The following is a 27,500-nucleotide window of genomic DNA, read 5'->3' as shown; positions in this document are numbered from 1 at the left end:
GGAGAAATAGAAGCAGCTAAAAGGGAGTAGGAAGAAGGGGAAAAGGAGGATGAAGAGGAAGAAGGAAGAACAAGGAGAGAGAAAATAAAAAAGGAGGCAGAGAATAAGGAAGAAGATACCAAGGAAGCGAAAAGGAGTGTTAAAAGGAAGAGGAGAACTTAGGAGGACGGGGAAAGGAAGTACAGAATCGGTAGAACACGGAACGAGGAGGACAAACACATAACCTAAAAAAAAAAATGTCAAACAGGGAAGAGAATAAACACAAACGAAAACGAGGACATAGGAGATAAATGTCAGTAGGAGGAGAAGGAAGAGGAGGAGGAGGAGGAAGAGGAGGAGGCGTCGAGCACCCACTGTCATCTTCTCCTGTGTCAGCCTTTGTGCCGCGGTTGCCTTTTTATTCCATTTTCCATTTGTCCTTTGTAGGACTCTTGAGTGATGCCCCGACAAGGCCAGTCATGGCCTACGTCCCCCTCACTCAGAGTTCCGTTTTCCTCGTCCCACTTCGCGCGCTGCGCCTGCGCGTTCCAGACTTCCCTTCCTGCGCATAATCCTCCCGTGTCCACGCGCGGCCCTCCGCCCACGCCCACCCACGCCCACAACGCCCCTCCGACCAGGGCTTGTCCCCACAAGAATATTTACTTTTATTTCACTAACTTCTACCTCAGTGACATTTTCAACATCCCGTCGGGTGCCTGTAAATGTCTTTTATACGAGTGTGTGTGTGTGTGTGTGTGTGTGTGTGTGTGTGTGTGTGTGTGTGTGTGTGTGTGTACAGAGTCTCAGCTGGCCCACGGGGGGGGAGGGGGCTGCATGTCCTGCACCATTTTGTGCGCCCGCGACTGTTCTTTCGTGTGTCCCTGTTAAAAAAAAAAGCAATACTTTTGTACCAACTTCTCTATGCCCTGTACACACGCTCTGTTTTCGGCCCCGAACGTGTACATAGGGACCCATTAGGCGTGCGATTCTTTTCATTTGTGGGGACCCTCATCTCCCAAGAGACTATTATTGGACTTGCAAAGGGGCTTGTGTCTCAGACCAAGACGTTTTGACATTTCTTTCCTTTGCCTGTTGTGTGTTTGTGTGTGTACGTGTGTATTTGTGTGTGTGTGTGTGTGTGTGTGTGCCCGTGTGTGTATGTGTCTGCGTGCATGTATGTATGTGTATGTGTGTAAAAGCATGTGTGTGTGTTTGTGTGTGTGTGTGTGCGTGTGTGTGTGTGTGTGTGTGTGCGTGTGTGTGTGTGTGTGTGTGTGTGTGTGTGTGTGTGTGTGTGTACGTGTGTATTTGTGTTTGTACCCGGACGTGTATGTCTGCGTGTGTGTATGTTTTTGTGTGTATGTGTGTATAAGCATGCGTGTGTGTGTGTATGTATTCACTTGGTCTTTGGATCACGTGTTGGACTCGTGATTGACAGCTATTTCCCTCCTGGAAGAGAGCTCAGAGCTCGTAGGTCCGATCTATGGGTAATGCTATGACCTTGCACACACACACACCCCCAACTCCCCGCCCACGAGAGTTGGAGTAACACCCCTGAGCGCTGCGATACTGATATTATTTCAGCCCCGGGCGAGAGTCGAACCCGGACCTCCGTAGTGGCAGGCCAGAGCTCTAACCACAGCGCCAGTGTGTGTGTGTGTGTGTGTGTGTGTGTGTGTGTGTGTGTGTGTGTGTGTGTGTGTGTGTGTGTGTGTGTGTGTGTGTGTGTGTGTGTGTGTGTGTGTGTGTGTGTGTGTGTGTGTGCTTAAAGGAGAGAAGAGGCGATAATAAAATACTACAACGAGAGGGAAAATAGAGAAAAAAAGAGAGGAAGAGGGATGTGGAGAGGAAGAGAGAGAGAGAGAAAAAAAGAGTCGATGAAAGTAAAGGAGATGAGCGGAAGAAGATGAAGGAGAGGGAAGCAGATTTAGGGACAGAAAAAAGAGAGACAGGGAAGAGAGAAAGAAAACGGGATCATGTGAGAAAATAGCAGCAAAAGAGATCAAGAGACAAATTTAGATGGACAAGTAAAAAGAGAAATATTAGTGAAAAATAGAAATGGAGATAAATAGGACACACACATACACGCAGAGAGAGAGGGGGGGAGTGAGAGAGAGAAAGAAAGAGAGAGAGAGAGGGGGGAGTGAGAGAGAGAGGGAGAGACAGAGAAAGAGAGGAAGAGAGAGAGAGAGAGAGACAGAGAAAGAGAGTGGGAGGGAGAGAGGGGGGAGGGAGAGAGAGAGAGAGAGAGAGAGAGAGGGAGGGAGAGGGAGATACAAATAATAAAAGATGAAAATATAACAAAGAGATAGAAATATAGACATGGAAATAAGTGGAGATGAATAGAGTTTAGTATAGATTATGACACGAAAAGAGAACGAACGAAAGAGAGCAGTGAAAGAAAGAGAGAAAAAGAGTGACTGAAAAACAAAATTAATCCAGCGTTCCTTGTTGGACCTGTCCCTCATTAAGTCATCCAACCAAATTCATGTCAAGACTGTAATCAAATCCCCCGCATTAGGGGGTGTCTACCCGGAAGCTTCCCTTGCCTTCCCTTTCTGGGCCCTTCAGCGCCCCCAGGGGTACACCCCGAAGCTGAAAGAAGCCGTCTGGCGTTAAACAGAATAAAATCCTTCAAGGAAGTCCCTGGGACTAGTGTTCCCTACCTCTCCCTCCCTCCCTCCCTCCCTACCTCCCTCTCTCCCTCTCTTCCTCTCTCCCTGCCTCTCTCCCTACCTCCCTCTCTCCCTACCTCCCTCTCCCTGCCTCCCTCTCTCCCTACCTCCCTTCCTCTCTCTCTACCTCCCTATCTCCCTACCTCTCTCCCTCTCTACCTCCCTCTCTCCCTACCTCCCTCTCTCCCTCTCTTCCTCTCTTCCTGCCTCCCTCTCTCCCTCTCTCCCTACCTCCCTCTCTCCCTACCTCCCTCTCTCCCTACCTCCCTCTCTTCCTCTCTCCCTACCTCCCTCTCTCTCTACCTCTCTCTCTCCCTACCTCCCTCCCTACCTCCCTCTCTCCCTACCTCCCTCTCTCCCTGCCTCCCTAACTCCCTGCCTCCCTCTCTCCCTACCTCCCTCTCCCTACCTTCCTCCCTCCCTACCTCCCTCTCTCACTACCTCCCTCTCCCCCTACCTCCCTCCCTCCCTACCTCCCTCTCCCCCATCCCCTCCTTCACGCTCCGATGCCCTTCCTCATCGTTAGTCCTCTTCTTGTCCTTCATCCCCCCGGGGCAGCCTCCCCCTCTCCCCCTCCCCCGGGGCAGACTCTCCCCTTCCCCCTCCCCCGGGGCAGACTCTCCCCCTCCCCCGGTGCAGACTCTCCCCCTTCCCTTCCCCCGGGGTAGACTCCCCTCTCCCCCTCCCCCTCCCCCGGGGCAGTCTCCCCCTCTCCCCCCTCCCCCCGGCTCCCACTGGGTCGACTCCTCTGCGTGGACCACTGACAATCACCAAGCGCCCTCCTGGGCCGAGACCAGGCGTGGCCTCCTCATCTCGCACCAATCTCCTCGCTCCACTAACATTACTTCACATGTGCTCGCCTGACACGCATCTTACTTGCATTCCTCTTCCATGTCTTTGTCTTCTTGTCCTTCTTCTTCTTCTTCTTCTCCTTCTTCTTCTTTTTCTTCTTCGTCTTCTTCCTCCTCCTCTTCGTCTTCTTCTTCTTCTTCTGCTTCTTCTTTTTCTTCTTATTATTCTTATTCTTATTCTTCTTCTTTTCCTTCTTCTTCTTCTTCGTCTTCTTCTTTGTTTTCTTCTACTTCTGTTTTCTTCTTCTTCTTTTTCTTCTTTTCTTCTTCTTTTTCTTCTGCCTCTTCTTCAACTTCTTCTTCTTCTTCTTCTTCTTCAACTTCTTCTTCTTCTCCTTCTTCTTCTTCGTCTTCTTCTTCTTCTTCTTCCTCTTCTTCGTCTTCTTTTTCTTCTTCCCTATCTTGAGCCTCCTCCTCCTCTCCCTCCTCCTTAATAGCATCATCGTCATCACTCTTAGCCTTCTCTTCATCTTAATCCTATTCCGAGCAGCAGCTCTATTAGTTTGTTTCCATTCGTCGTGCAGTTATTTTTTTTTTTTTTTTTTTTTTTACCGCATAAAACTACTGGCTCGTATTTCCCTGGTACCCTCACGTGTTTGCCCTAAGGTCGCTGGGCAATCGAGGTTTTTTGGTGACTTCATTTCCCTGTGTGATGAACATGTCAAATGTTATGACGTCATAGATTGTTATTCCAAAGAATGTGACGTCACGTATGGATTGTAAATTCGTAGGTTGTGATAGCAAAGATTCTGACGTAATACAAATGATTGACGTTACAAATTGTTATGCAAAAGATGACGTCATAGTTTGTGACGCCACATATATAAAAAATGACGTCATATGATGTGACGTCACACATTATATAAAATGTGACGTCATAGAATGTGATATGAAATATTGTGACATCACAGATCGTGAAATCAGATATTGTGACTACATATATTGTGATATCAAATTATGTGGCGTCATATATCTTGGTATAACTTATTGTGACATCACGTTGATATCAGATTGCGTGACGTCACAATATTTTTGCATTTGATATTGTGACGTCACATATTGGTATCAAATTGCGTGACGTCACAGGTCATTTGAAGTGACGTCACTGGGTTTGAGGTCACCAGATGACCTAAGGTCACACCGGAAATGACCTCCAGCTGTGTTCCCGCTTTGCTCGAACGGTAATTTCCGGCTCTTTGTTATAATTACGTCTCCCACAACGTTCCGATATACAGTCAATACCCGTTACGGTGGTGGCACACTAGGCATTTCTCGCTAGCATGCTACTTGCTTTTGCTACTTCGTTGGAGTATAAACTCTTTTGCGTTCACATTTTTTTTTTCTTACAAATTTCCAAAGGTCAAATTACTCTTACGTCACACAGTGAGACGCTGAATGACGAACTAAAAGAAGTTAAACCTAGAATACGATTGTTAGACGCGATGTTCTTATAACGGAAGTCTAGAATATTGTAACTGAAGTCGTTTCTACTCAAACGAAAAAGCAAAAGCAAGTAGCATGCTAGCCTAGTGGGCCGCCACCTTGACTTCATTAGGCTCGTTCATGCGTTGCCCACAAGGCCTCTTCCGGTTATGACGTCATAGATTGTTATTCCAAAGAATGTGACGTCACATATTGGTGCCAACGATTGTTAAGTAACGGAGCTATCGTTCCCAGCAAAAGGCCCTATCACGCTGGGCTATTTTTCCTCCGACTGTTGGAGCAAATTTGCAGCCCGTAGCTCCCGGAAAGGAGCCTGATATGCTGGCGGAAAATGAATATTCCTCCAGCATATCAAATGACACTCTATCTAATATGCTGGAGGAAAATTATTTTTCCACCAGCATATCAAATGACACTATCTGATATGCTGGAGGAAAATAATTATTCCTCCAGCATATCAAATGACACTCTATCTGATATGCTGGAGGAAAATAATTATTCCACCAGCATATCAAATGACACTCTATCTAATATGCTGGAGGAAAATAATCATTCCTCCAGCATATCAAATGACACTCTATCTAATATGCTGGGGGAAAATTATTTTTCCACCAGCATATCAAATGACACTCTATCTGATATGCTGGCGGAAAATGATTATTCCTCTAGAATATCAAATGACACTTTCTTATATGCTGGAGGAAAATAATCATTCCTCCAGCATATCAAATGACATTCTTTGTATTTTCGTTGAGGAAACAAAAACCGCTTGCCACAGTGATTCTACGGCGGAAAAAGTTGTTTGAAATTGGCGATACCGCCGATTAATCGGAGGTTGGAGGTAAAGTATCCCGGTGTGATAACCCCCCAGAGGTCTTTTCCCTCGTCACCGGAAAGCCCAGAAGGTCGTCGCGCCTCATTCCGGTCTCCGGTCACGTTTCCGGTCAAGACCGCCTGTTTTACTTGTCCGGACTGACCAGCGGGTAAGAACTTAGAGTCGTTCCGGGTCGGTCTCGACCATTAGCAAATTGCCCGGAACCTGTTTCCAGTCCTCCCGTTACGTCTCTCTCTCTCTCTCACTCTCTCTCTCTTTCTCTCTCTCTCTCTCTCTCTCTCTCTCTCTCTCTCTCTCTCTCTCTCTCTCTCTCTCTCTCTGTATATATATATATATATATATGTGTGTGTGTGTGTGTGTGTGTGTGTGTGTGTGTGTGTGTGTGTGTGTGTGTGTGTGTGTGTGTGTGTGTGTGTGTGTGTGTGCATGGATGTATGTATGTATCTGTTTATCTATCTACCTACTTATCTGTATATCTGTCTATCTATCTATCCCCCTACCTATCACTTTCCATCCGCTGGAAGAATTATTTGGCCTGACCTGGCCTCGGGCAGAATGAAATATGTCAAGTGCGTCGACTTCTCCTTTCAACACAGCCCCGTGTCTCTCCCCTTCTTAGCCTTATCCTTATTTGTTTATTTATTCATTTTATTTTTACTTATTTATTTACTTTTTTATTTGTTTTTATTTATTTTATTTATTTATTTATCATTATTATTAGTAGTATTTTTTTCTTCTTCTTTTTTTTTCTTTTTTCTTTTTTAGTGAGGGTCGCGCGGCAGCCCAGTGGATACCGTGTCAAACTCATGCTTAGATGGTCGTGAGTTCGACTCCCGGGATCTACTGCGGATTATATCGCGTTGGTTCCCAACACCCTTGACCATCGGGGAGGCGACCCAACATCGATCAGAAAAACAGCGGCTTGCCACAACTGACAGTGTTTTGATCTAGCAGGGGTTTTCCACTTCCCACTGCATGGGGATAGGGTAGTGAGATGGTGACTGTCCTGAAATTTGCATCTTGAGCATGCAAACATGTAAAAGAAATGTTGTAATGGCTACCGTTTATTTTTGTATTATTTGTTTATTTGCGTCTTTATTATTTGTCTGTTCATTATTATTTGCTTGATTTTCATTTATCATTAGTTATCTGTCAATTTATTATTATTTACTATTTACCTGTTGGTTTATTATTTAACTATACCTATGCATTTATTTATTTTATCTATCACTATCTATATTATTATAATTTTTATTTATTTTTTTATTTATCATTATTATATATTTTTCCGCATCCGATCTAGTTATGGACCAAAAGGTCTCCTTTCGTCATGCTCCGCCTTTGTAATCCTTTGAGGATATTTAACAACAAATCTGTTCATTTAGAAAACACCCAATACCAAAAACCTTCTATGTTCTTCTCTGAGATAAGAAAAGAAAATACTCAGAGATTTAAACTCCCATCGGACATCCACGCAAGGGAGATTGATGTGATATATAAGAATATAGAAGGCTGCAAGGGACCACAAGGCCTACACTAAGCAGTTCAATGCCCCTTACCACTTGTCATCCCTATCCATGACTTACCCAGTTCTCTGAAGAGGTGGGTTTCCCTCGGGTGAATAAAATCGTCTGGCGACATGGGGAGGACTCAGGACAAAATGGAAAGGGGCACCAGATACGCAAGGGATTAACCACTTCAGTACGAGTCAAATTCTCGGGCGCAGCATCGGCTGCCATATGTACGATGCATCACACTACTCGCATTATAAAATATAAAGTCACTGCTGTATTACTCGTTCTCTTTTACTCTGAGTAATAATAAACACAGAAAACATGATCAAACCAGTTCACAGAATCCGGGGGTAATTTATGTATAACTACAAATATATATATGTATATATATATATATATATATATATATATATATATATATATATTTATATATATATATATATATATATATATATATATATATATATATCGCATGAGAAATCACATAAAGTCGTGATTCTAAATATGCGGAAAAACCACCAAGGAAAAAGGTAAACTGATGACTAAGCGCTTTCATCTATTCAGACATCCTTATGTACCCTGAGGATGTCTGAATAGACGAAAGTGCTTGGTCATCAGTTTATCTTTTTCCTTGGTGGTTTTTACGCATATATATATATATATATATATATATATAAATATATATATATATATATATATATTGGTTTATGTCAATGTAACTTTGTTACGGGTTAGCTGGGTTCGAATCCTTGGCTTGTCCATGTTTCAATTTCCAACGGATGCCTCCTTCGAGTGAGTCTTCAGTCTCGACTGCGATGGCATGGAATTAAATGTGATTTGTGGTTGGAAAAAGATATTAATTGATCACTGGGAACCATTCAGTGTATGTATATATATATATATATATATATATATATATATATATATATATATATATATATATATATATATATATATATATATATATATATATATATAATTAAGACGCCGACGCCTGCATCCTGGTGTGCCCACTCGCTCCTCATGACACCTTCGTGGGCGTCATCGTACGGAAGGGATTAACCGAGTTATTAGAGGGGGTTTACACGGTTCGTCGAACGCGGTTCGACAGAGAGAGACGTGTTTAAAGTGATGTGTGAACGTGTGAACGGGGTATTTGGTTGTCGAACACGTTGGTTAAACCCCAAATACCCCGTTCACACGTTCACGTTCACGTTCACGTTCACGTTCACTTTAAACACGTGTCTGTCGAACCGCGTTCGACAAGCCGTTAGACCGTATGAACCCCCTCTTAGTCTTCGCTAACGAGGGGTTGATGTGGGAGTCGAAGTGGATGGGGAGGGATGAAGATCCACAGGATTGAATGGAACATAACATAAGAATGAAAGAGAACGCGAGAGACCATAAGGCCTACACTAGGTAGTTCCATACCCATGACCACCTGTCATCCCCATCCATAAAGCTGTCTACCCTTTTCTTAAAACAACCGATAGTTGCAGCGCTCACTAACTAGATGGTTACTAAGTCTATTCCATTCGTTTTCGATTCTATTGGTAAACTATTTCTTGTCTATTTCTTTCTTTAAATCTAAATTTATCCAATTTAAAGAAGGAAATAAGCAAGAACTGGTTTACCAGTAAAATGTTAACGAATGGAATATACACAGTACCCACGTAGTGAGCGCCGAAACTATTGGTTGCTTTAAGAAAAAGTTAGACAACTTTACAAACCATTACCAAGGAGGAGCATGCCGACAGGGGACCTTTTGGTCCATAACTGATGGAAGAGGCCCTGCAGGCAGCCAGGACAAAGGGAGAAGGGCCACACGATGCAAAAGGGGGCCATGAAGTGGCCCCCTTCTTGAAGGGCTTAATGCGCTAATTCCCACAAACAGTCCTAATCTCCTCTGTCGCTTCTTGTCTTGTCGACGGTCGAGCCAGACCTCCTCAGGAGTTCCTGAGGGATCTATCTTCTCCTCCATGTCTGTCTTCGTCTAAGTCTTTACTCGCAGGTGAATTTGTACTGATAGGTATAGATCGTCTTGCAAGTCCGTGTGAATGATAACCGTGTGTGTGTGTGTGCGTGTGCGTGTGTGTGTTTGTGTGTACGTATATTTGTTTTCGTTCGCGTTCTCCTACACCCGTGTGCGTGTGCGTGCATGCGTATGTGTTTGTGTGCGTGCGTGCTCATGTATGTGTGTGAGTGTGTGTGTGTGTGTGTGTGTGTGTGTGTGTGTGTGTGTGTGTGAGTGTGTGACTCACCATGGTCTTGGATCACGTGTTGGATTCGTGATCGACAGCTATTTCCCTCCTGAAAGAGAGATCAGTGCTCGTATAGGACCGATCTATGGATAATGCTGTGACCTGAAACGCACACACACACCTCCAACCCACCCGCCCACGAGAGTTGAAGTAACGACTTGCAGCGCAATGGTACTGAAATTATTTCAACCCTGGGCGGGATTTGAACCCGGACCGCCGTAGTAGCGGCCGGGATCTCTACCACTGCGCCACCGAGTGAATGTGTGAGTGTGTGCGTATGTGTGTGTGTGTGTGTGTGTGTGTGTGTGTGTGTGTGTGTGTGTGTGTGTGCGTATGTGCATTTACCTAGTTGTATTTTACGGGAAGAGAGCTATGCTCGTGGTGTCCTGCTTTTGTATCTTTCAGCATCCAGTTTAATCTTAAATTCTTGTATGGTTAATATTTGACCATTGTCACACCTAGTTGTATTGACTTAGGTGTGTGTGTGTGTGTGTGTGCGTGTGTGTGTGTGTGTGCAGAAACCCCAACCCGCGTTACCAGCGCCGAGCCATGAAATAGCACAAAATGCAAAAACAAATTTTCCTTTGTTGAATATTTACTACATTTTTATCATACAGCCACTCTGTCGCAACGAGAGGGACTTTGTGTCAACGCAGTTGTATGAACGCAGCAACAACTAAAGATACATTTACATTGGCGCGATGTATCATAGATCGGGTTTGGGAACCTGGAATAGTGTATTCGCAATACGTGAGCGGCCGGAATTGTATGATAGATACTCGATAATAATCAATGAAATGGTCGCCCCATAAAAATTAATTCGATAGAATTAATAATATCATGACTGAGGGAGGACGGTCGAGACTGAAGGGTTGTGGTCACGCTTGGGTGATGTTGACGTGACGTAACGTGATGTGACGTGACGTCATATCACGTGACGTGACGTCATACCAAGTGACGTGACGTCATACCACGTGATGTGGCGTCATATCATGTGACGTGACGTCATACCACGTGACGTGACGTCATATCACGTGACGTAACGTCATATCACGTGACGTGACGTTATATCACGTGATGGGAGGTGTGACGTTGGAGAGTAACAGGAAATTGATTCCTGACCGGAGTCCCGTGGATACCACGGCAGCTGGCAAGGGCTCTCTCTCTCTCTCTCTCTCTCTCTCTCTCTCTCTCTCTCTCGCTCTCTCTCTCTCTCTCTCTCTCTCTCCCTCTTTCTCTCTCTCTCCCTCTTACTCTCTCTTCTTTCTTCCCCCTACCTCCCTCTCTCTTTCTCCTTACTCTCTTCCTCCCTTCCTCTCTCCCTCCTTCCTCCCCCCTCTCTCTCTTTTTCCTCCCTTCCTCACTCCCTTGCTCCCTTCTTTCCTCTTTCCCTCCTCTTCCTCCTCCTCCTCCTCCTCCTCCTCTTCCTCCTCACAGACCTCCCCTGTATGGTTGTGTGAGTGTGGGATAGTTTCCTCTTTCCCCCCCTCCTCCTCCTCCTCCTCCTCCTCCTCCTCCTCCTCCTCCTCCTCCTCCTCCTCCTCCTCCTCCTCACAGACCTCTCCTGTGTGAGTGTGGGGTAGTTTCTGTATTTTCATCTACTCGAAGAGGAGAAGCAAATTCCTTTTCCTTCTTCTTTCCTTTATCTCTTTATCCAATATATTTATTCATTATTTTACTTATTTAATCGGCGACCCCCCCTCTCCGTCCCCCTTTGCATATAAGGCGAGGACGGGGAGAAATCCCTTCGGGCTGCGTCAAAATTTACTCACACATACTACCCCCCCACCCCCCCCCACCCCCGCCCATTCCTCCTCATGCAGTCACAACATCATCCATATACAACCATTCTCCACTCACCTCTGTCTTCCGTCCTTTCCCTTCCTTCCTCAACAGACATTCCCCTCTTCCCCAAAGCCCCCTTCACCCCATCCATCCACCTCATCCTAGGACGTCCCCTCATGTTTACTCCTTCCATACCTCTTTTACTAGTCTTTCTTCACTCATTCTTTCCATGTGTCCAAACCATCCTAATATTCTTTCATCAACCCTATCTCTCAAATCCTTTTTTACCCCTGTTCTCCTCCTCACCTCCTCATTTCTCACTCTATCCAGCCTAGTAACCCCCACCATACTTCTCAGACACCTCATCTCAAACACATTCAAACTCCTTCTCTCTTCTTCTCTTATGTTCCACGTTTCTGCCCCATACAGTGCTGTTGGCACAATCACTCCTTCATACAGTCTCCTCTTCGCATCCATTCCCAAATGTCTATTCCTCATTACACTCTTTAAATGAAGCGGCCTTGCTGTGGATGTGCTGTGTCTTGCGACACTGCTTCTGACCCAGGGCGGTGGGCAGGGTGCAGGGATGACCCGTCATCCAGGAGGTGCTCAGATGAGAGGAAGGGTGGGAGGGGTGTGGAGTGTATTTAGGGATGAAATGGGTGGGAGTGTTTTTATGCCTTTCCCTTTTTGGCTACCTCCCTTGGAAGGGGGAAAAAGCCTTGGTATATGTATGTATGTATGTATTTTACTTATTTATCTATTTACTTGTTTCTCGTTTTTTTGTGGTCGAGAGGTAAGAGGGACTGTTTCTGTGGCATGAGGAGGAAGAGGGGGCTGTGTTCTTAAGATCGACCAAAATGACGGAAATTTTATAAAGAAATTAAGTTTCTGCATGTATGAAATAGCCTCGCGTCAGCCCTCAAAAAAAAAAAATCATCCGATGCGAAAGGGTTACCAGAGGTCTCTTTATGTCATGAACCTCTGGCATCGTTAGTCTTTTTTTTTTAATCAAGTACCTGAACAATGAGAAAGTGAGTGAGGCGCTCATAAGTACATCTGGGGTCTAATTTCATATTCCTCTAACAGTATTGCTCTTAATTTTTCATTTTTCTTTCTTTTTTATGTGAAATCAACTTCTTGAACTGTAAGAAAGTGAGTCATGCGTTCATAGAGACGTCTGGAACCTATTTTCATATTCCTCTTCGATTTTTTTTTTCTTGTCTTTCTTAGGCAAAATCAAGTAGATTACCTGAACTAAGAAAGTCAGTCATACCCTTATAGCTACGTTTGGGATATATTTTTATATTCCTTTGACACTCGATTTTTTTTTTTTTTTTTTTTTTTTTTTATCAAGTAAACTACCAGAACTAAGAAAGTTAGTCAAGCCCTCATAGCTACGTTAGGGATATATTTTTATATTACTTGGACACTATTACTCTTTTTTTTTTCTTTTTTCTTTTTTTTAAGGCAAAATCAAGTAAACTACCAGAACTAAGAATGTCAGTGATGCTCTCATAGTATATGGGGCCTATTTCTCTCACATTTTTGCTCTTCATTTTCAAATTTTCCTATCTTTTCATTCTTAGGCAAAATTACCTGACGCTCACGCTCTCGTTCTTCGTTTTTTTTTTTTTTTTTTTTATTCTTAGGCAAAATCAAGTACCTGATGCTCACGCTTTTGCTCTTCATTTTTTCATTCTTAGGTAAAATCAAGTACCTGACGCTCAATCTCTCGCTCTTCATATATTAATTTTTCCTATTTTTCATTCTTAGGCAAAATCAAGTACCTAACACTCACTCTGTCGTTCTTCGTTTATTAATTTTTCTTATTTTTCATTCTTAAGCAAAATCAAGCCACTGACGATCACGCTCTCGCTTTCTCCACTTTTTTTTTTTTTTTTATTATTCTTAGGCAAAATCAGGTACCTGACGGTCACGCTCTCGCTCTCGTTTTTTTTTTTTTTTTTTTTATTCTCTGGCAAAATCAAGTACCTGACGCTCACGCTCTCTCCCTCTCTCTCTCTCTCTCTCTCTCTCTCTCTCTCTCTCTCTCTCTCTCTCTCTCTCTCTCTCTCTCTCTCTCTCTCTCTCTCTCTCTCTCTCTCTCTCTCTCTCTCTCTCTCTCTCTCTCTCCATTTTTTTTTCTTATTTTTCATTCTTAGACAAAATCAAGCACCTAACACCCACGATCTTCATTTCTAAAAAAATTTATCTTTCATTCTTAGGCAAAATCAAGCACCTGACACCCACACTCATCATTTCTAAAATTTTCTTATTTTTCATTCTTAGGCAAAATCAAGCACCTGACACCCACGCTCTTCATTTTCTAAATTTTCTTATCTTTCATTCTTGGGCAAAATCAAGCACCTGACACCCACGATCTTCATTTTCTAAAATTTTCTTATCTTTCATTCTTAGGCAAAATGAAATACCTGACACCCACGCTCTTAATTTCTAAAATTTTCGTATCTTTCATTCTTAGGCAAAATCAAGTACCTGACGCTCACCGAGACGGACAAGATCTGGATGCCGGACCTCTTCTTCAAGAACGAGAAGACGGGCCACTTCCACGACATCATCCTTCCCAATTTGTACTTCCGAATCTTCCCCAACGGGGACGTCCTCTACAGCATCAGGTAAGGACCCCAGGAGTCGATCGAAGTCCTTTATAAGGACACCACTCGCCTATCAGGATCAGGTAAGGACCCCAGAGCTCGCCCGAAGTCCTCCGTAAGGACACCACGGGTCTATCAGAATCAGGTAAGGACCCCAGGAGTCGATCGAAGTTCTGTAAGGACACCACTGGTCTATCAGAATCAGGTAAGGACACCAGGGGTCGATCGAAGTCCCTTGTAAGGACACCGCTGGTCTATCAGAATCAGGTAAGGACACCAGGGGTCGATCGAAGTCCTTTGTAAGGACACCACGGGTCTATCAGAATCAGGTAAGGACCCCAGGAGTCGATCAAAGTCCTCTGTAAGGACACCACTGGTCTATCAGAACCAAGTAAGGACCCCAGGACTCGGCCGAAGTCCTCTGTAAGGACACCGCTAGCCTATGAGAATCAGGTAAGGACCCCAGGAATCGGTCGAAGTCCTCTGTAAGGACACCACTGGTCTATCAGAATCAGGTAAGGACCCCAGGGCTCGACCGAAGTCCTTTGTAAGGACACTACGAGTCTATCAGAATCAGGTAAGGACCCCAGGGCTCGACCGAAGTCCTCTGTAAGGACACCATTGGTCTATCAGTTAAGATCATAAGGTCTGTTTTGCATCAGCGGGGTAGCCTAGTGGATACAGTGTCGAACTCATGAGTAGGTGGTCGTGAGTTCGATTCCCGGGACCCGCTGCATGCTTCTTGCGTTGGTTCCCGACAACCCTGGCCAGGCGGGGAGGCGACCCAAACAACGGCCTTTACCCTATCATGGGTTTTTCACTTCCCATGTCGTAGGAGTGGAATGATGAGTTAATTGTGACCTGACCTGTTTGATGACGTCACGGGGCTGTTATGGACAGTGACGTCACCAAAAAATAATTGGATGAGGTCATCGGGTCACGGACCTTGACGTCACCAAAGTTATTTTGATGACGTCACTTGTTACGAACGCTAAGGTCACCAAAATTAGTTTGATGACCTTATATGATTATTGCTCTGGACCTTCACGTCACTGATGACTTCATCGGGCAGGACATTGACGTCACAAAAATGACGTCACATAGGTCTCAACCAGAAATCCCGTTTGATGATCGCAAATTCCCTCATCAGGAGGCTATAACGGTGCCCCTTCCAGAGAACTTTGTAGCATGGAATCTAATGAACCATGCCCTTGGTCCAACTCGCTGGCGGCTGAGTTCGAACCGTCGTCACCTCGACCTCCGCCGCAAGCAGCGATGCTCTAACCCGCTCGGCCAACGAACATCTTAGGGAAATATAATTTAGACCGATTAATCTAGGAACCTTCATTAGCTGAATAAAATCGTATTTTGGCGGTCTAAACAAAATCAATAATTCATGTCAGAGCACGGAAGCAATTGGACGAAATTGCTAGTCTTGAAAGGAATCTTACCAAACACTTTATTACTCTCGCAGTCCACGAAATCACGTACAAGCCTAAATGCATTATTAGAATTACACACAAACACATACACACACGCAAACACAGATACAGACACATACACACACAGATACACAGATACAGACACACGCACGCACACACACACACACACACACACACACACACACACACACACACACACACAGTGAGTAAATCTTAACCTACAAGAAAGTGGTGAAGGTGAGGAGTCTACGCCAGGAGGCGCTGAGTAGCTGCGACCGAAGCCGTTACCTTTGCCCTTTGTCCTATATGCGCTTTGGGGACTGTTTCGTTAGTGGGAAGCAAAGAGAAGTGCGGGATTCGAACCCGCAACTAAGCAAATGCGAGAGCAGTATGCTTCCAGCTAGACCACCAGCGGATAGAATTACAAAATACAAAATCTCTGAGAATAAATACAGCAGATCCTAGAGTGACGCGCGCACACACACACACACACACACACACACACACACACACACACACACACACACACACACGGTGGCGCGGTTGGTAGAGTGTCAGACTATCAGTACGGCGGTGCTGGCGGTATCTGGTTCGAATCCTGCCCAGGGCTGAAATTATTTCAGTATCGCTGCGCTTCGAGTCGTTACTTCAACTCTCGTGTGCGGGGAGTTGGGGTGTGTGTGCGTGTAAGGTCATAGCATTACCCATAGATCGGTCATACAAGCTCTGAGCTCTCTTCCGGGAGGGAAATAGCTGTCGATGACGAGTCCAACATGTGATTCAAAGACCAAGGTTAACACACACACACACACACACATGCACACACACACACACACACACACACACACACACACACACATACATACACACACACCTCCCTATGGTTCCTGTTATAATTATTCTCAGATTTTTTGTAATACCATCTTACTAAACTGCTTCTGACCCAGGGCAGTGGGCGAGATGCAGGGATGACCCGTCATCCAGGAGGAGCCAAGAAAAGAGGGAGGGAGGGGGTTGAATGGGTGGGAGTGGAGTATGTGGGGATGGAATGGGTGGGAGTGGATTGTATGCCTTTGCTGTTTGGCTACCTCCCTTGTAAGTGGGAAATAGTCATTGTATGTGTTTATGGTATATGAATCTATTTATTAGATAAAGCTCGTGCGAACGAAACGTGACATCAATATAGACTTTGTTCTCGCATGGTGCTGTTCCTAACTGTATCCCAATTATTTAGGTTTGAGAAGGAAATAGGCAAGAAATGGTTTCCTTATAGGGTGGTCAACGAATGGAATAGACTTAGTAACCATGTAGTTAATGAGTGTTGAAACTATCGGTTGCTTTAAGAGAAGGTTAAATAAGTTCATGGATGGGAATGACAATTGGTAATGGACATGGAACTGCCTAGTGTAGGCCTTATGGTCTTTTGCAGTCTCATTCATTCTTATGCTCGTATGTTCTTATTCAGGCATGTAAACGTGTATGCGTGTGTGTGTGTATGTGTGTGTGTGTGTGTGCGTGTGTGTGTGTGTGTGTGTGTATGTGTATGTGTGTGAGTGTTTGCGTGTGTGTGTGTGTGTGTGTGTGCGTGCATGTGTACGTGTGTGTGCGCGCGTGTGTGTATGTGTGTGAGTGCATGTGTGTGTCCGTGTATGTGGTGCGTTTGTGCGTGTGTGTGCACATGTGTGTGAGTGTATGCGTGTGTGTGTGTGTGTGTGTGCGTTTATGCGCGTGCGTGTGAATGTGCGTATGTGCGTGCGTGCGTGCGCGTGCACAAAGCTCTTCCATGGATGTATGCGAACAGGTCCGTTAATGTCTTTAATTAAGATTATCTTCACCCACTTGCTCTGTTGATCACCCTCCAACCCAGCGTTTTCAGACTTAGAATAATGCTACTGCGTGACTCTGGTCAGAAGGGGTACCAGTAGAGATCCTAAAGTGATGATGTCACATACCTTTACCCCAGTGTTTCTCAACCTTTTTACACTTGCGTAACCTTTAAAATAAATTGCATTTCTCAAGGAACCCCTGCGCAAATATATATATATATATATATATATATATATATGTTTCATTAAAAGTGATGGCTAGTTGTGCATTAATAATTTTCTTAATGGTATTTTCCATATACCTTATTAAGGATTTGTTTTCCTTAGGAAGGAAATTTATGACTTGGCTGTATGTAGTCATATTAGCTAGATCGCGATTTCGGGTTCAAGACCCTTCTTCAGTAGCTATAGGGATAAGAATTAATCCGAAGATTCTAGTAAAGATCTAAGTTTTATACTAGAGTTCATATACTTGCTAATCACTGGGGGAGGTCACCTGGTATTACGGGCAGGGACGAAATGTCACGTGCGCTAGGGAGCCTCCGGGTTTGTGTTGTGGCGGAATGTGGCGTTTTGTCTCGTAGTTGGACGAGTGGCGTTTTGTCTCGTATTGGCGTTTGTGGTGTTATGTCTCATGTTTTTATTTGTAACGGTTTGTCTCATGCTTGGAAGGGCTTTAAGGTCTTCTGCTTGTACATTTAGGTTTGGGCTCAACTCTTTAATATACAACGCTTCTAAAATTGGGAGGCGTCTATCGTCAGTACATAAATCCAAAATCTCAGTGTTTTTCTCTAGTGTCTCTCTTGCTAGTGTTATGCCGTGGGCTTCTCTTAAGTGATTTTTAGGGGCTCCAGATGTCAGGTGGTATGAGAGGCGACGGGATAACCTCATTGTCGTCATGCCAATATAGGTGGATGGGAGGGCTTCACAGTTCCCTCGTGTACATGTGAACCTATAGATGACATGTGATTTCTGAAGTTCCTTTCTCTCTTGTAGGGGGCTGTTTCTAATAAGAAGGTGACTAGTTTTCTTAGTTAAACCTAAGAAGTTTCAAAAAAGAACAGAATGCGAAATACTTATAGATGATGTAGAGAAATTATGTAAAAAAGGTGAAGTCATTGTTGAGCCCACTTTCAAACAAGAAGTCATTGCTGAAGCTCATAAATCAAGAGGAAAATATCACAGCAATTTGATTGACAAGAAACACATTGAGGCCGCAAAAGAGTTAAAATCAGACCATAGTATCACCATCAGGAAAGCAGACAAAGCGGCAACTTACGTACTCATGGACACCTCTGAGTATTTAGAAAAGATAGATACTATCCTCAATGATACATCTAAGTTTAAAAAGATCAACAAAGACCCTACAGAATCACTCAAGAAAAAGGTAAATCGACTTATAGAAGGGAATAATGCTGCCAACAAAATAAAATTTAATAAACTTTCAGGAGAGTATGGTATGGGTTACTGCTATGGGACAGTCAAAACACACAAACCTGGTAATAAACTCCGTCCCATAATCTCACAAATCTCTGCACCTACGTACAAACTCGCCAAGAAACTGTGCTCCATTCTAACTCCCTACACTCCCGCCACCTATAGTCTACAATCTACATCTGATTTCCTAGACATTATTAAGGCAAACTCTGCTAAAGGTAGAATCGCTTCTCTTGATGTGGAGGGGTTATACACTAATATTTCCGTAGATCGAACAATTGATTACATCATCAACAAAGTGTACCACGATAACACTACACCTATACTAGACATTCCAGAACTTACACTACGTAAACTGCTTGAATGCTGTACAAAAGAAGTCCCGTTCACTTGCCCCCGTGGAAACAAATATTGCCAAATTGATGGAGTTGCAATGGGATCCCCCCTTGGAGTATTAATGGCAAACTTCTTCATGGGCTGCGTAGAAGAAGAAGTATTCAGTAAAACAGAAAAGCCAGATATTTACTGTAGATACATTGATGATGTCTTCATTAAAACCAATAACAGCAATGAAGCTGAAAAACTCCGCCACCTATTACAAGAGACATCTGAACTCATTTTCACTATGGAAGATAGCATTGACGGAGCTTTACCCTTCCTCGACCTCTTAGTGAAACAAAATGAGAATTCTTTTAATACAACAGTGTACACAAAACCCACTAACCCTGGACACTGCCTTAATGGATCCAGTGAGTGCCCACAAAGATATAAGGACTCTACCATCAGTGCCTATATTCGAAGAGCACTAACTCACTGCAGCACATGGACACAAGTGCATGATGAAATCGAACGTTCCACTCAAGTTCTGATCAATAACGGCTTCAATGAAAAAGAGATACATTTTCAAACAAAGAAAATAATGGACGGCTGGCATAACAACAACAATGATAAACAAAACAAAGAGAAAATCAACATATATTATAAATCCACTTTTTCGTCAGCTTATAAAGAAGATGAACGCCTTATGAAACAAATTATAAAAAGAAACATTAAACCAGTCAATCCAGAAAAAATACTAAATCTAGTGATTTATTATAAAACTAAGAAAACTAGTCACCTTCTTATTAGAAACAGCCCCCTACAAGAGAGAAAGGAACTTCAGAAATCACATGTCATCTATAGGTTCACATGTACACGAGGGAACTGTGAAGCCCTCCCATCCACCTATATTGGCATGACGACAATGAGGTTATCCCGTCGCCTCTCATACCACCTGACATCTGGAGCCCCTAAAAATCACTTAAGAGAAGCCCACGGCATAACACTAGCAAGAGAGACACTAGAGAAAAACACTGAGATTTTGGATTTATGTACTGACGATAGACGCCTCCCAATTTTAGAAGCGTTGTATATTAAAGAGTTGAGCCCAAACCTAAATGTACAAGCAGAAGACCTTAAAGCCCTTCCAAGCATGAGACAAACCGTTACAAATAAAAACATGAGACATAACACCACAAACGCCAATACGAGACAAAACGCCACTCGTCCAACTACGAGACAAAACGCCACATTCCGCCACAACACAAACCCGGAGGCTCCCTAGCGCACGTGACATTTCGTCCCTGCCCGTAATACCAGGTGACCTCCCCCAGTGATTAGCAAGTATATGAACTCTAGTATAAAACTTAGATCTTTACTAGAATCTTCGGATTAATTCTTATCCCTATAGCTACTGAAGAAGGGTCTTGAACCCGAAATCGCGATCTAGCTAATATGACTACATACAGCCAAGTCATAAATTTCCTTCCTAAGGAAAACAAATCCTTAATAAGGTATATGGAAAATACCATTAAGAAAATTATTAATGCACAACTAGCCATCACTTTTAATGAAACATGCATTAGAGAAAAACTCCTGCCCAAATACACTGACAATATATATATATATATATATATATATATATATATATACCATATCTTTCTCATTTTATTTTCATCGTAATTATAGGTTAGATAGGATGATTTCTATATTGCATTGTTACAATAACCAAGAATATGTCGTGCGTGTTTAATTATATTACGTATATGAAATTAAATTAAAAAATCAAAAGTGAATTAGCTTATCTCACTTGTTCTCGCGGAACCCTTAGGGACCTTTTGCGCAACCTTTGGGTTCCGGGGAACCTTAGTTGAGAAATGCTGATCCAAACTGTGAGCCAAATCAACGACCCATCGTGTATTTACTCATCGTTAGACGCGAAAGAAGCGGAGGACCCTGAGTTCCGTTTTCTGTTCCATCTTTACCAAGCAGGAGCATTTTGTCCAAAACCGAATCTCGCACTGGCGACCAGATTAAAATCATCCGAATATTTTGCAAAAATATGATGTCTCGTATCAAAATATCATAACCATGAATGACGTTTCGAAAAATACTAGATCTAAAAATGGGACTGGTAACTGAATACAAACAAATCACTCTAGATTGCTTGAATGCGAGCGAGCTTTTAAGCAGCAAACGAAAAAAGACTGCGACATATTTTCTGCATTCATATCGAAGCCAAATAGATTAGACTCCCAAGTCTGAAACAAAAAAATAAATAAATAAATAAATCATATCAGAGTTAAAAGTTGAAATGGGTAAACATTCATCAATACATCATCAATGAGGAGCATATGCTAGGAGTCGTATCGCTCCATTCACACACTGAAATGATTCCCCCATGCAGTCACCCTTCCCATCCCAAACCTTCCCGTGGCTGGACGGATGGCCGGCGGACATATGAACAACGGACATTTGACCGAGCGGACATTTGACCGAGCGAACATTTGACCGAGCGGACATTTGATCGAGTGGACATTTGACCGAGCGGACATTTGACCGAGCGGACATTTGACCGAGCGGACATTTGACCGACGGATCTTATCTTTTTATCCTGTGTATCCCTATTTCAAATTAGAAATAAAAATAAACAACATGTAAGCTCGGTCAAATGTTCTTTGGTCATATGTCCGTTTGGCCGAAAGTCCATCGACCAATTGTCCGCGGGCCAAATGTCCGGGAACCAACCAATCAGCTCTCGGCATGATCGGTCGGTCTGCTCCAGCCATGAGCTCTGTGAGGGTCCCTCTCGTCTCCTCCACCGATGGTTGTCTCTTGTGGAGATATCCCTATATATGGAACAAACATCAGGGAAGTGTGTCACATACCCACGTAGACAGTGTTGTCGTTCACGAATTATGTCGGTAGCAGGACTTGGCGGAGTCTCACGGAACAGTCATTTGTTCGATATAAAAATACACCAACGATACCCTATGATGTTCCAAAGGCACATGGTATCAAAGACACATTTACGGTCCAAGTCTCACATCCGTACAAATCAGGGGCGCAAATGACTTGACGATTTGGATTCTAGTACTCCTGTATAAGTATCGACAATTGCATATAATTTTGATAAGCAAGCACATAACACTATGTGTTATGCCGGCTCTTCGAAGGGTTCCTGACATGACCCAGTATTGTCATGCACTACACTACCAAAACATGTATGTGTGTGTGTGTTTATGTATGTATGTGTAGATAATAAGATTCGCCTATCCACGTCCCACCCACCACAGATCCCTAATCGGGGAAACTAAATGTTGGTTTTATGACTCAATAGACCTAGGAGTCGCGGGAAAGTATATGCACGGATATTCTTGGCACTGCAAGGGACAACCGCGGACCGTGCGGTGTCGACCCAGGCGGTAGCTGTTTGGCTTACGACGTGTCTCACTCGAAACTTCGAGTCAGGCTAATATTTGAGCAAAACCTTAGCAGTGGGGTATCACTCAACCTCCAGAACCCCTGATTCCCCACTCTGCAAGGGCGCCACGAATAGCAAACACGTTAGTGACTCATAACTAGGTTTGGTGTCTACTGACCCTCACAGAGTTTGTCCTTTGAATGGTTTCATATTTTGTCCATCTTTGACTCCAACACATCTCTTCACTAGCAAGAAACCAATTGGGGGGAGCACTTTGTCCGTCGACAATCCTACTATGCGGTAAGTAATACTGAGTTGCATGGTGCCAGTAAAATAACACATTGTTCCTCATCTGATAAACATTGTCTTGAGAGACAATAGCACACGCAACAGGAGAGCTTAGGGGCACATAATAAGAGCAAGGAATAAAATAAATCCAAGGAAAAGACGAAGCTGTGCATTATGAATTAGTCTCAATGGAGATAATCCATACCTGTTGAAAGCGTGAGGTCCTGTTTTAATGTAAATGAAATTGTCAAACATCAACAAGAATAAATTCAGTAAAGGCATTAGCTCAGTGAAGCTGATTTGACCTATTCGTTGCGTAGAGGGTCTTCTTCAGGTGAATGAAATCGCCTGGCGACAGCCAGAATATGTGTTTAATCGAAGATAGTATTGAGAGGGAAGAAGAGGGAGGGCTCTGGTAAACAAGTCCATGTCCTCCTCTACACACACACACACACACACACACACACACACACACACACACACACACACACACACACACACACACACACACACACACACACACACACACACACACAAACAAACACACACACACGCGCACTCTCTCTCTCTCTCTCTCTCTCTCTCTCTCTCTCTCTCTCTCTCTCTCTCTCTCTCTCTCTCTCTCTCTCTCTATCCCTCAGGCCCTAACCAACGCAATGATTGATTAGGTGAATGATGTATTTGAGTCTGAGTAAACCTGCACACACACACACACACACACACACACACACACACACACACACACACACACACACACACACACACACACACACACACACACACACACACACAGACACACACACAGACACACACACACACACACACACACACACACACACACACACACACACACACACACACATTCACAATTTTGCTTACCTTCGCAAGTGGACATACACGTATACACGCACACTCGCACATGTATTTTGTGTATGTATGTGTGTTTGTGTGTGTCTTTTTTGTGTATGTATGCGTGCACATGCGTGAGCGCGCAAACTGAGAAGTCATTCTTCGACTTAGTAGAGGAGTTGAGGTTGAAGGCTGACTGACGCTCGAGGTGAGTTGAAGTAGGACTTGAAAGTCGAGGCCAAGCTTCGAGGTGCCTCTCCCTGCCTCTTGACTTACGTAAGAATGAAGGAGGCTGCAAGAGACCATGAGGCCTACATTAGACAGTTCCATGTCCATGACCACCTGTTATCCCCATCCATAAAGTTGTCTAACCGTTCATGACCAACAACTCGTCTTTCTCCACCTTCCCTTCCCTCTCCACCTTCTCCTCCACCTTCCCCTCTCCCTTCCCCCTCCACCTTCCCCCTCCACCTTCGCCACCACCTTTCCCCTCCACCTTCTCCTCCACCTTCCCCTCTTCCTCCCCCTCCACCTTCGCCTCCACCTTCCCCCTCCACCGCCTCCACCATCCACTTCCCCTCCCGCTTCCCCTCCCCCTCCCCCTCCACCTTCTCCTCCCCTTCACCTTCCCCCTCCACCGTCGCCTCCCCTTTCCCACCCCTTCCACCTTCCCTCCCCTCCACCTTTCCCTCCCCTTCCACCTTCCCTCCCCTTCCACCTTCCCTCCCCTCCCACCTTCCCCCCATCATTCCACCCTTTTCCCCCTTTCCCTTATTTTTACACCTTCCCATTACACCCCCCCTACTTCCCCTTCCCCCTTATCTTCCTCTCCCTTCCTCTCCCCGCTCTTCCCGTCCCTCTCCCACCCCATCGTCTCACTTTCCCCTCTTCCCCCTATCCTCCCCTCCTCCTAACCTTCCCTGATCCCTCCCCCTCCCCTCCACCCCCTCCCCCTCCCCCCTCTCCATTCGTTTTCATCTGGCCTCCCCTTCCACTTTCCTTTCTATTTCTCCTCCCTCTCCTTACCTATTTCACCTTCCTCTCCCTACCTATTTTCCTTTCCTCCTTCATCTTTCCTTTCTCCTTCCCTTTCTCCTTTCCTTCCCACCCTCCCCCCCACCTGTCTCTCCTCTACTTCTTTCCTTTCTCCCCCTTCTCCTCCCCCATTTGCCTTCCTTCTTTCCTTTCCCCCTCTCCTTTCCCTTCCCTTCCCTTTCTCCTGTCCTTCCCCTTCCCTTTCTCCTTTCCTTTCCCCCTCTCCTTCCCCCTTCCCTTCCTATCACCCTTTTCCCTGACCTATTCTTTTACCCTCCACCCTTGCCTTACCTTCCCCCTTCCCTCCCCTCCCTCCCTCCCTTCCCCTCCAAGGGCAATTCTCAAATTGCGCCAACTAAACAATACAAGTCCGGGGGCTTAACCCCCCTCTCCCCCTCTCCCCCTCTAGCACCCTCCCTTCCAGCCCCTCTCCCTCTCTCCTTTCCAGCCCCCTCCCTTCCAGTCCCTCTCCTTTCCCCCCTCCCTCTGCCCCTCCCCTTTTCCCCCTCCCCCTCTCCCCCTCCCCTTTTCCCCCTCCCCTCTCCCCCTCCAACCCCTTCCCTTCTAGCCCCTCCCCCCTCCAACCCCCTCCCTTCCAGCCCCTTCCCCTTACCCCCTCCTCCTCTTGTCCTCCCTCCCCTCTCCCTTCTTCCCCTCCCCCTCTCCCTTCCAGCCCCTCCCCCTTACCCCTTCCTCCTCTCCTCCCTCCCCTCTCCCCCTTCCCCTCTCCCCCTCTCCCCCACTCCCCCTGTCCTGCAACTCATGGTTAACCCTGAAGCCTACTAAATCTGCGCGCCTCACCACCCCTGACCGTTTCCATCTCTATCAAACCTTAATTAAGCCCATTAATCCAGGCAACCCCTACAATTCGTCTTAATATCTATTCTTCATGCGGACCCCACTGACGCGCTGAGGTAGACGGGAGCCCAAGCCCCAGCTTATACCGGTAGCTGGCACTTGCCCGAGCTATGTGGATTTTTTTTTTTTTTTTTTTTTTTTTTTTTACCCTTGACCTTTCCTGTGCCTTGTTCGACTTGTATGTTTATCGTGGCGATTTTATTCGGGACAGGAGTTATTTTTTGGCTACTGAGTGCTTTTCCCTGTTAATGTTCAGTATTCTGTGGAGGTCTGGTCTTAGGGAAAGGCTTAGCGTGTGATATCAGTTTCGTTACTTGCCTCAGTCAAATCTACTTACATTAAAAACATAGCCATTGTATCAATACATGTACACGCACACACACACACACACACACACACACACACACACACACACACACACACACACACACACACACACATATACACACACATAAACACACACACACACACATGTAAACACACAAATGTACACATAGACACGCAAGCACACACACACACACGTACACACACATAAACACACACACACACACACACACACACACACACACACACACACACGTACACACACATAAACACACACACACACACATGTAAACACACAAATACACACAGACACGCAAGTACGCACATACACACATGTAAACACACAAATACACACAGACACGCAAATACGCACACACACACACACACGCAAAAGAAAAGAGCGAGATCGAGTAAGAGAGTGAGAGAGACTTGGATGAAAAGAGAAGAAAAAAAGAGCACTGAGACATTTCTCACACTTCTTCAACACTCTCCCCCCGGTCTTAGCCTGGAGCAGCCCTCCCTCCCTCTCTCCCTCCCTAACCACTCCCTCGCTCGCCTCCCTCTCCCATTCCCTCTCTCTCCTTCCTCTCCCACTCCCTCCCTCCCTCCTTACTCCCTCGCTCCCCTCCCTCACTCCCTCTCTCTCCCATTCCCTCTCTCTCCTTCCTCTCCCACTCCCTCCCTCCCTCCTTACTCCCTCGCTCCCCTCCCTCACTCCCTCCCTCCCCCACTCCCTCCCTCGCTCCCCTCGTTCCCACCTCCACACTCCCTCCCTCGCTTCCCTCCCTCCCTCCCTCCCCCTCCCTCCCTCGATCCCCCTCCCCACCTCCACACTCCCTCCCTCCCTCCCCCTCCCTCCCTCGATCCCCTCCCTCCCTCGCTCCCCTCCCTCCCTCGCTCATTCCCCTCCCTCCCTCGCTCCCCTCCCCACTCCCTCCCTCCCTCCCTCCCTCCCCCCACTCCCTCGCTCCCCTCCCTCCCCACTCGCTCCCCTCCCTCCCCCACTCGCTCCCCTCCCCCACTCCCTCCCTCGCTACCCTCCCTCCCTCCCTCCCACCTCCCCACTTCCTCCCCCTCCCCTCCTTCCGGCCCGTGATCCACGTGCCGCGTCTCCGTGTCGCGTGGCACTGTGGCACTGGAGGTTGCTTGGCACACTGGAGGAGTTGGGGGGCACTAAACCGTGAAATTACGAGATCGTTGCGGTTGCTCACGCACACGACCTTCGTTCGTGATCAGAACACCCTCCTCCTCCCCCACCCTCCTCACCTCCTCCTCCAACAACAACAACAACAGAGAGCCTTCCAGAAACGAAGAGAATTGCCTGGAGAGACCTCGGTTAGACATACGGAAACCCCTCCCCCACCCTCCTCCTTACCTCCTCCTCCTCCTCCTCCTCGTTCTTCTCCTCCTCCTCCAACAACAACAACAACAACACAGGGTCTTCCAGAGACGAAGAGAATTGCCTGGAGAGTCTCAGAGAGAAAGACGGAAACCTCGACCTCTGAAGAACGGAAGGTCGCCTTACCCAAGAATGTAAAAAAAAAAAAAAAAAAAAAATGTTGACAAAATTTATAAAAAAAAAAAAAAATGTTGACAAAATTTATAAAAAAAAAAAATCAGTTCTCCAACTCATGACTGTACCAAGAAAGCCGAGTCAGCATGAAGAGCATAATCGGAAGCATTGGGTGCTACAGTTGAAGCATATCATTCTCCAGGATACAGCATGAGCTACATAAGC

The 27,500-nt window shown here is 45.3% G+C and overlaps 1 protein-coding gene across 6 annotated transcripts in view; it reads left to right on the top strand.

The window, feature by feature from the left end:
- Positions 1-27,500, top strand: part of LOC143035964 (glutamate-gated chloride channel-like) — a 632,887-nt gene that overhangs the window by 566,289 nt on the left and 39,098 nt on the right. For all 6 annotated transcript variants that reach the window (XM_076203237.1, XM_076203238.1, XM_076203236.1 and 3 more), the window contains one exon: positions 13,829-13,982. In XM_076203237.1, coding sequence (XP_076059352.1) covers positions 13,829-13,982 — 154 coding nt within the window. The remainder of the gene's footprint in view (positions 1-13,828; positions 13,983-27,500) is intronic.

This window comes from Oratosquilla oratoria, chromosome 19 (assembly GCF_046742065.1).
Source record: "Oratosquilla oratoria isolate Oo_2021 chromosome 19, ASM4674206v1, whole genome shotgun sequence".
In the NCBI taxonomy this organism is placed as follows: Eukaryota; Metazoa; Arthropoda; class Malacostraca; order Stomatopoda; family Squillidae; genus Oratosquilla; species Oratosquilla oratoria.
Note: the sequence above shows the minus strand (reverse complement) of the source record. Positions and strands in the feature narration are given on the sequence as shown.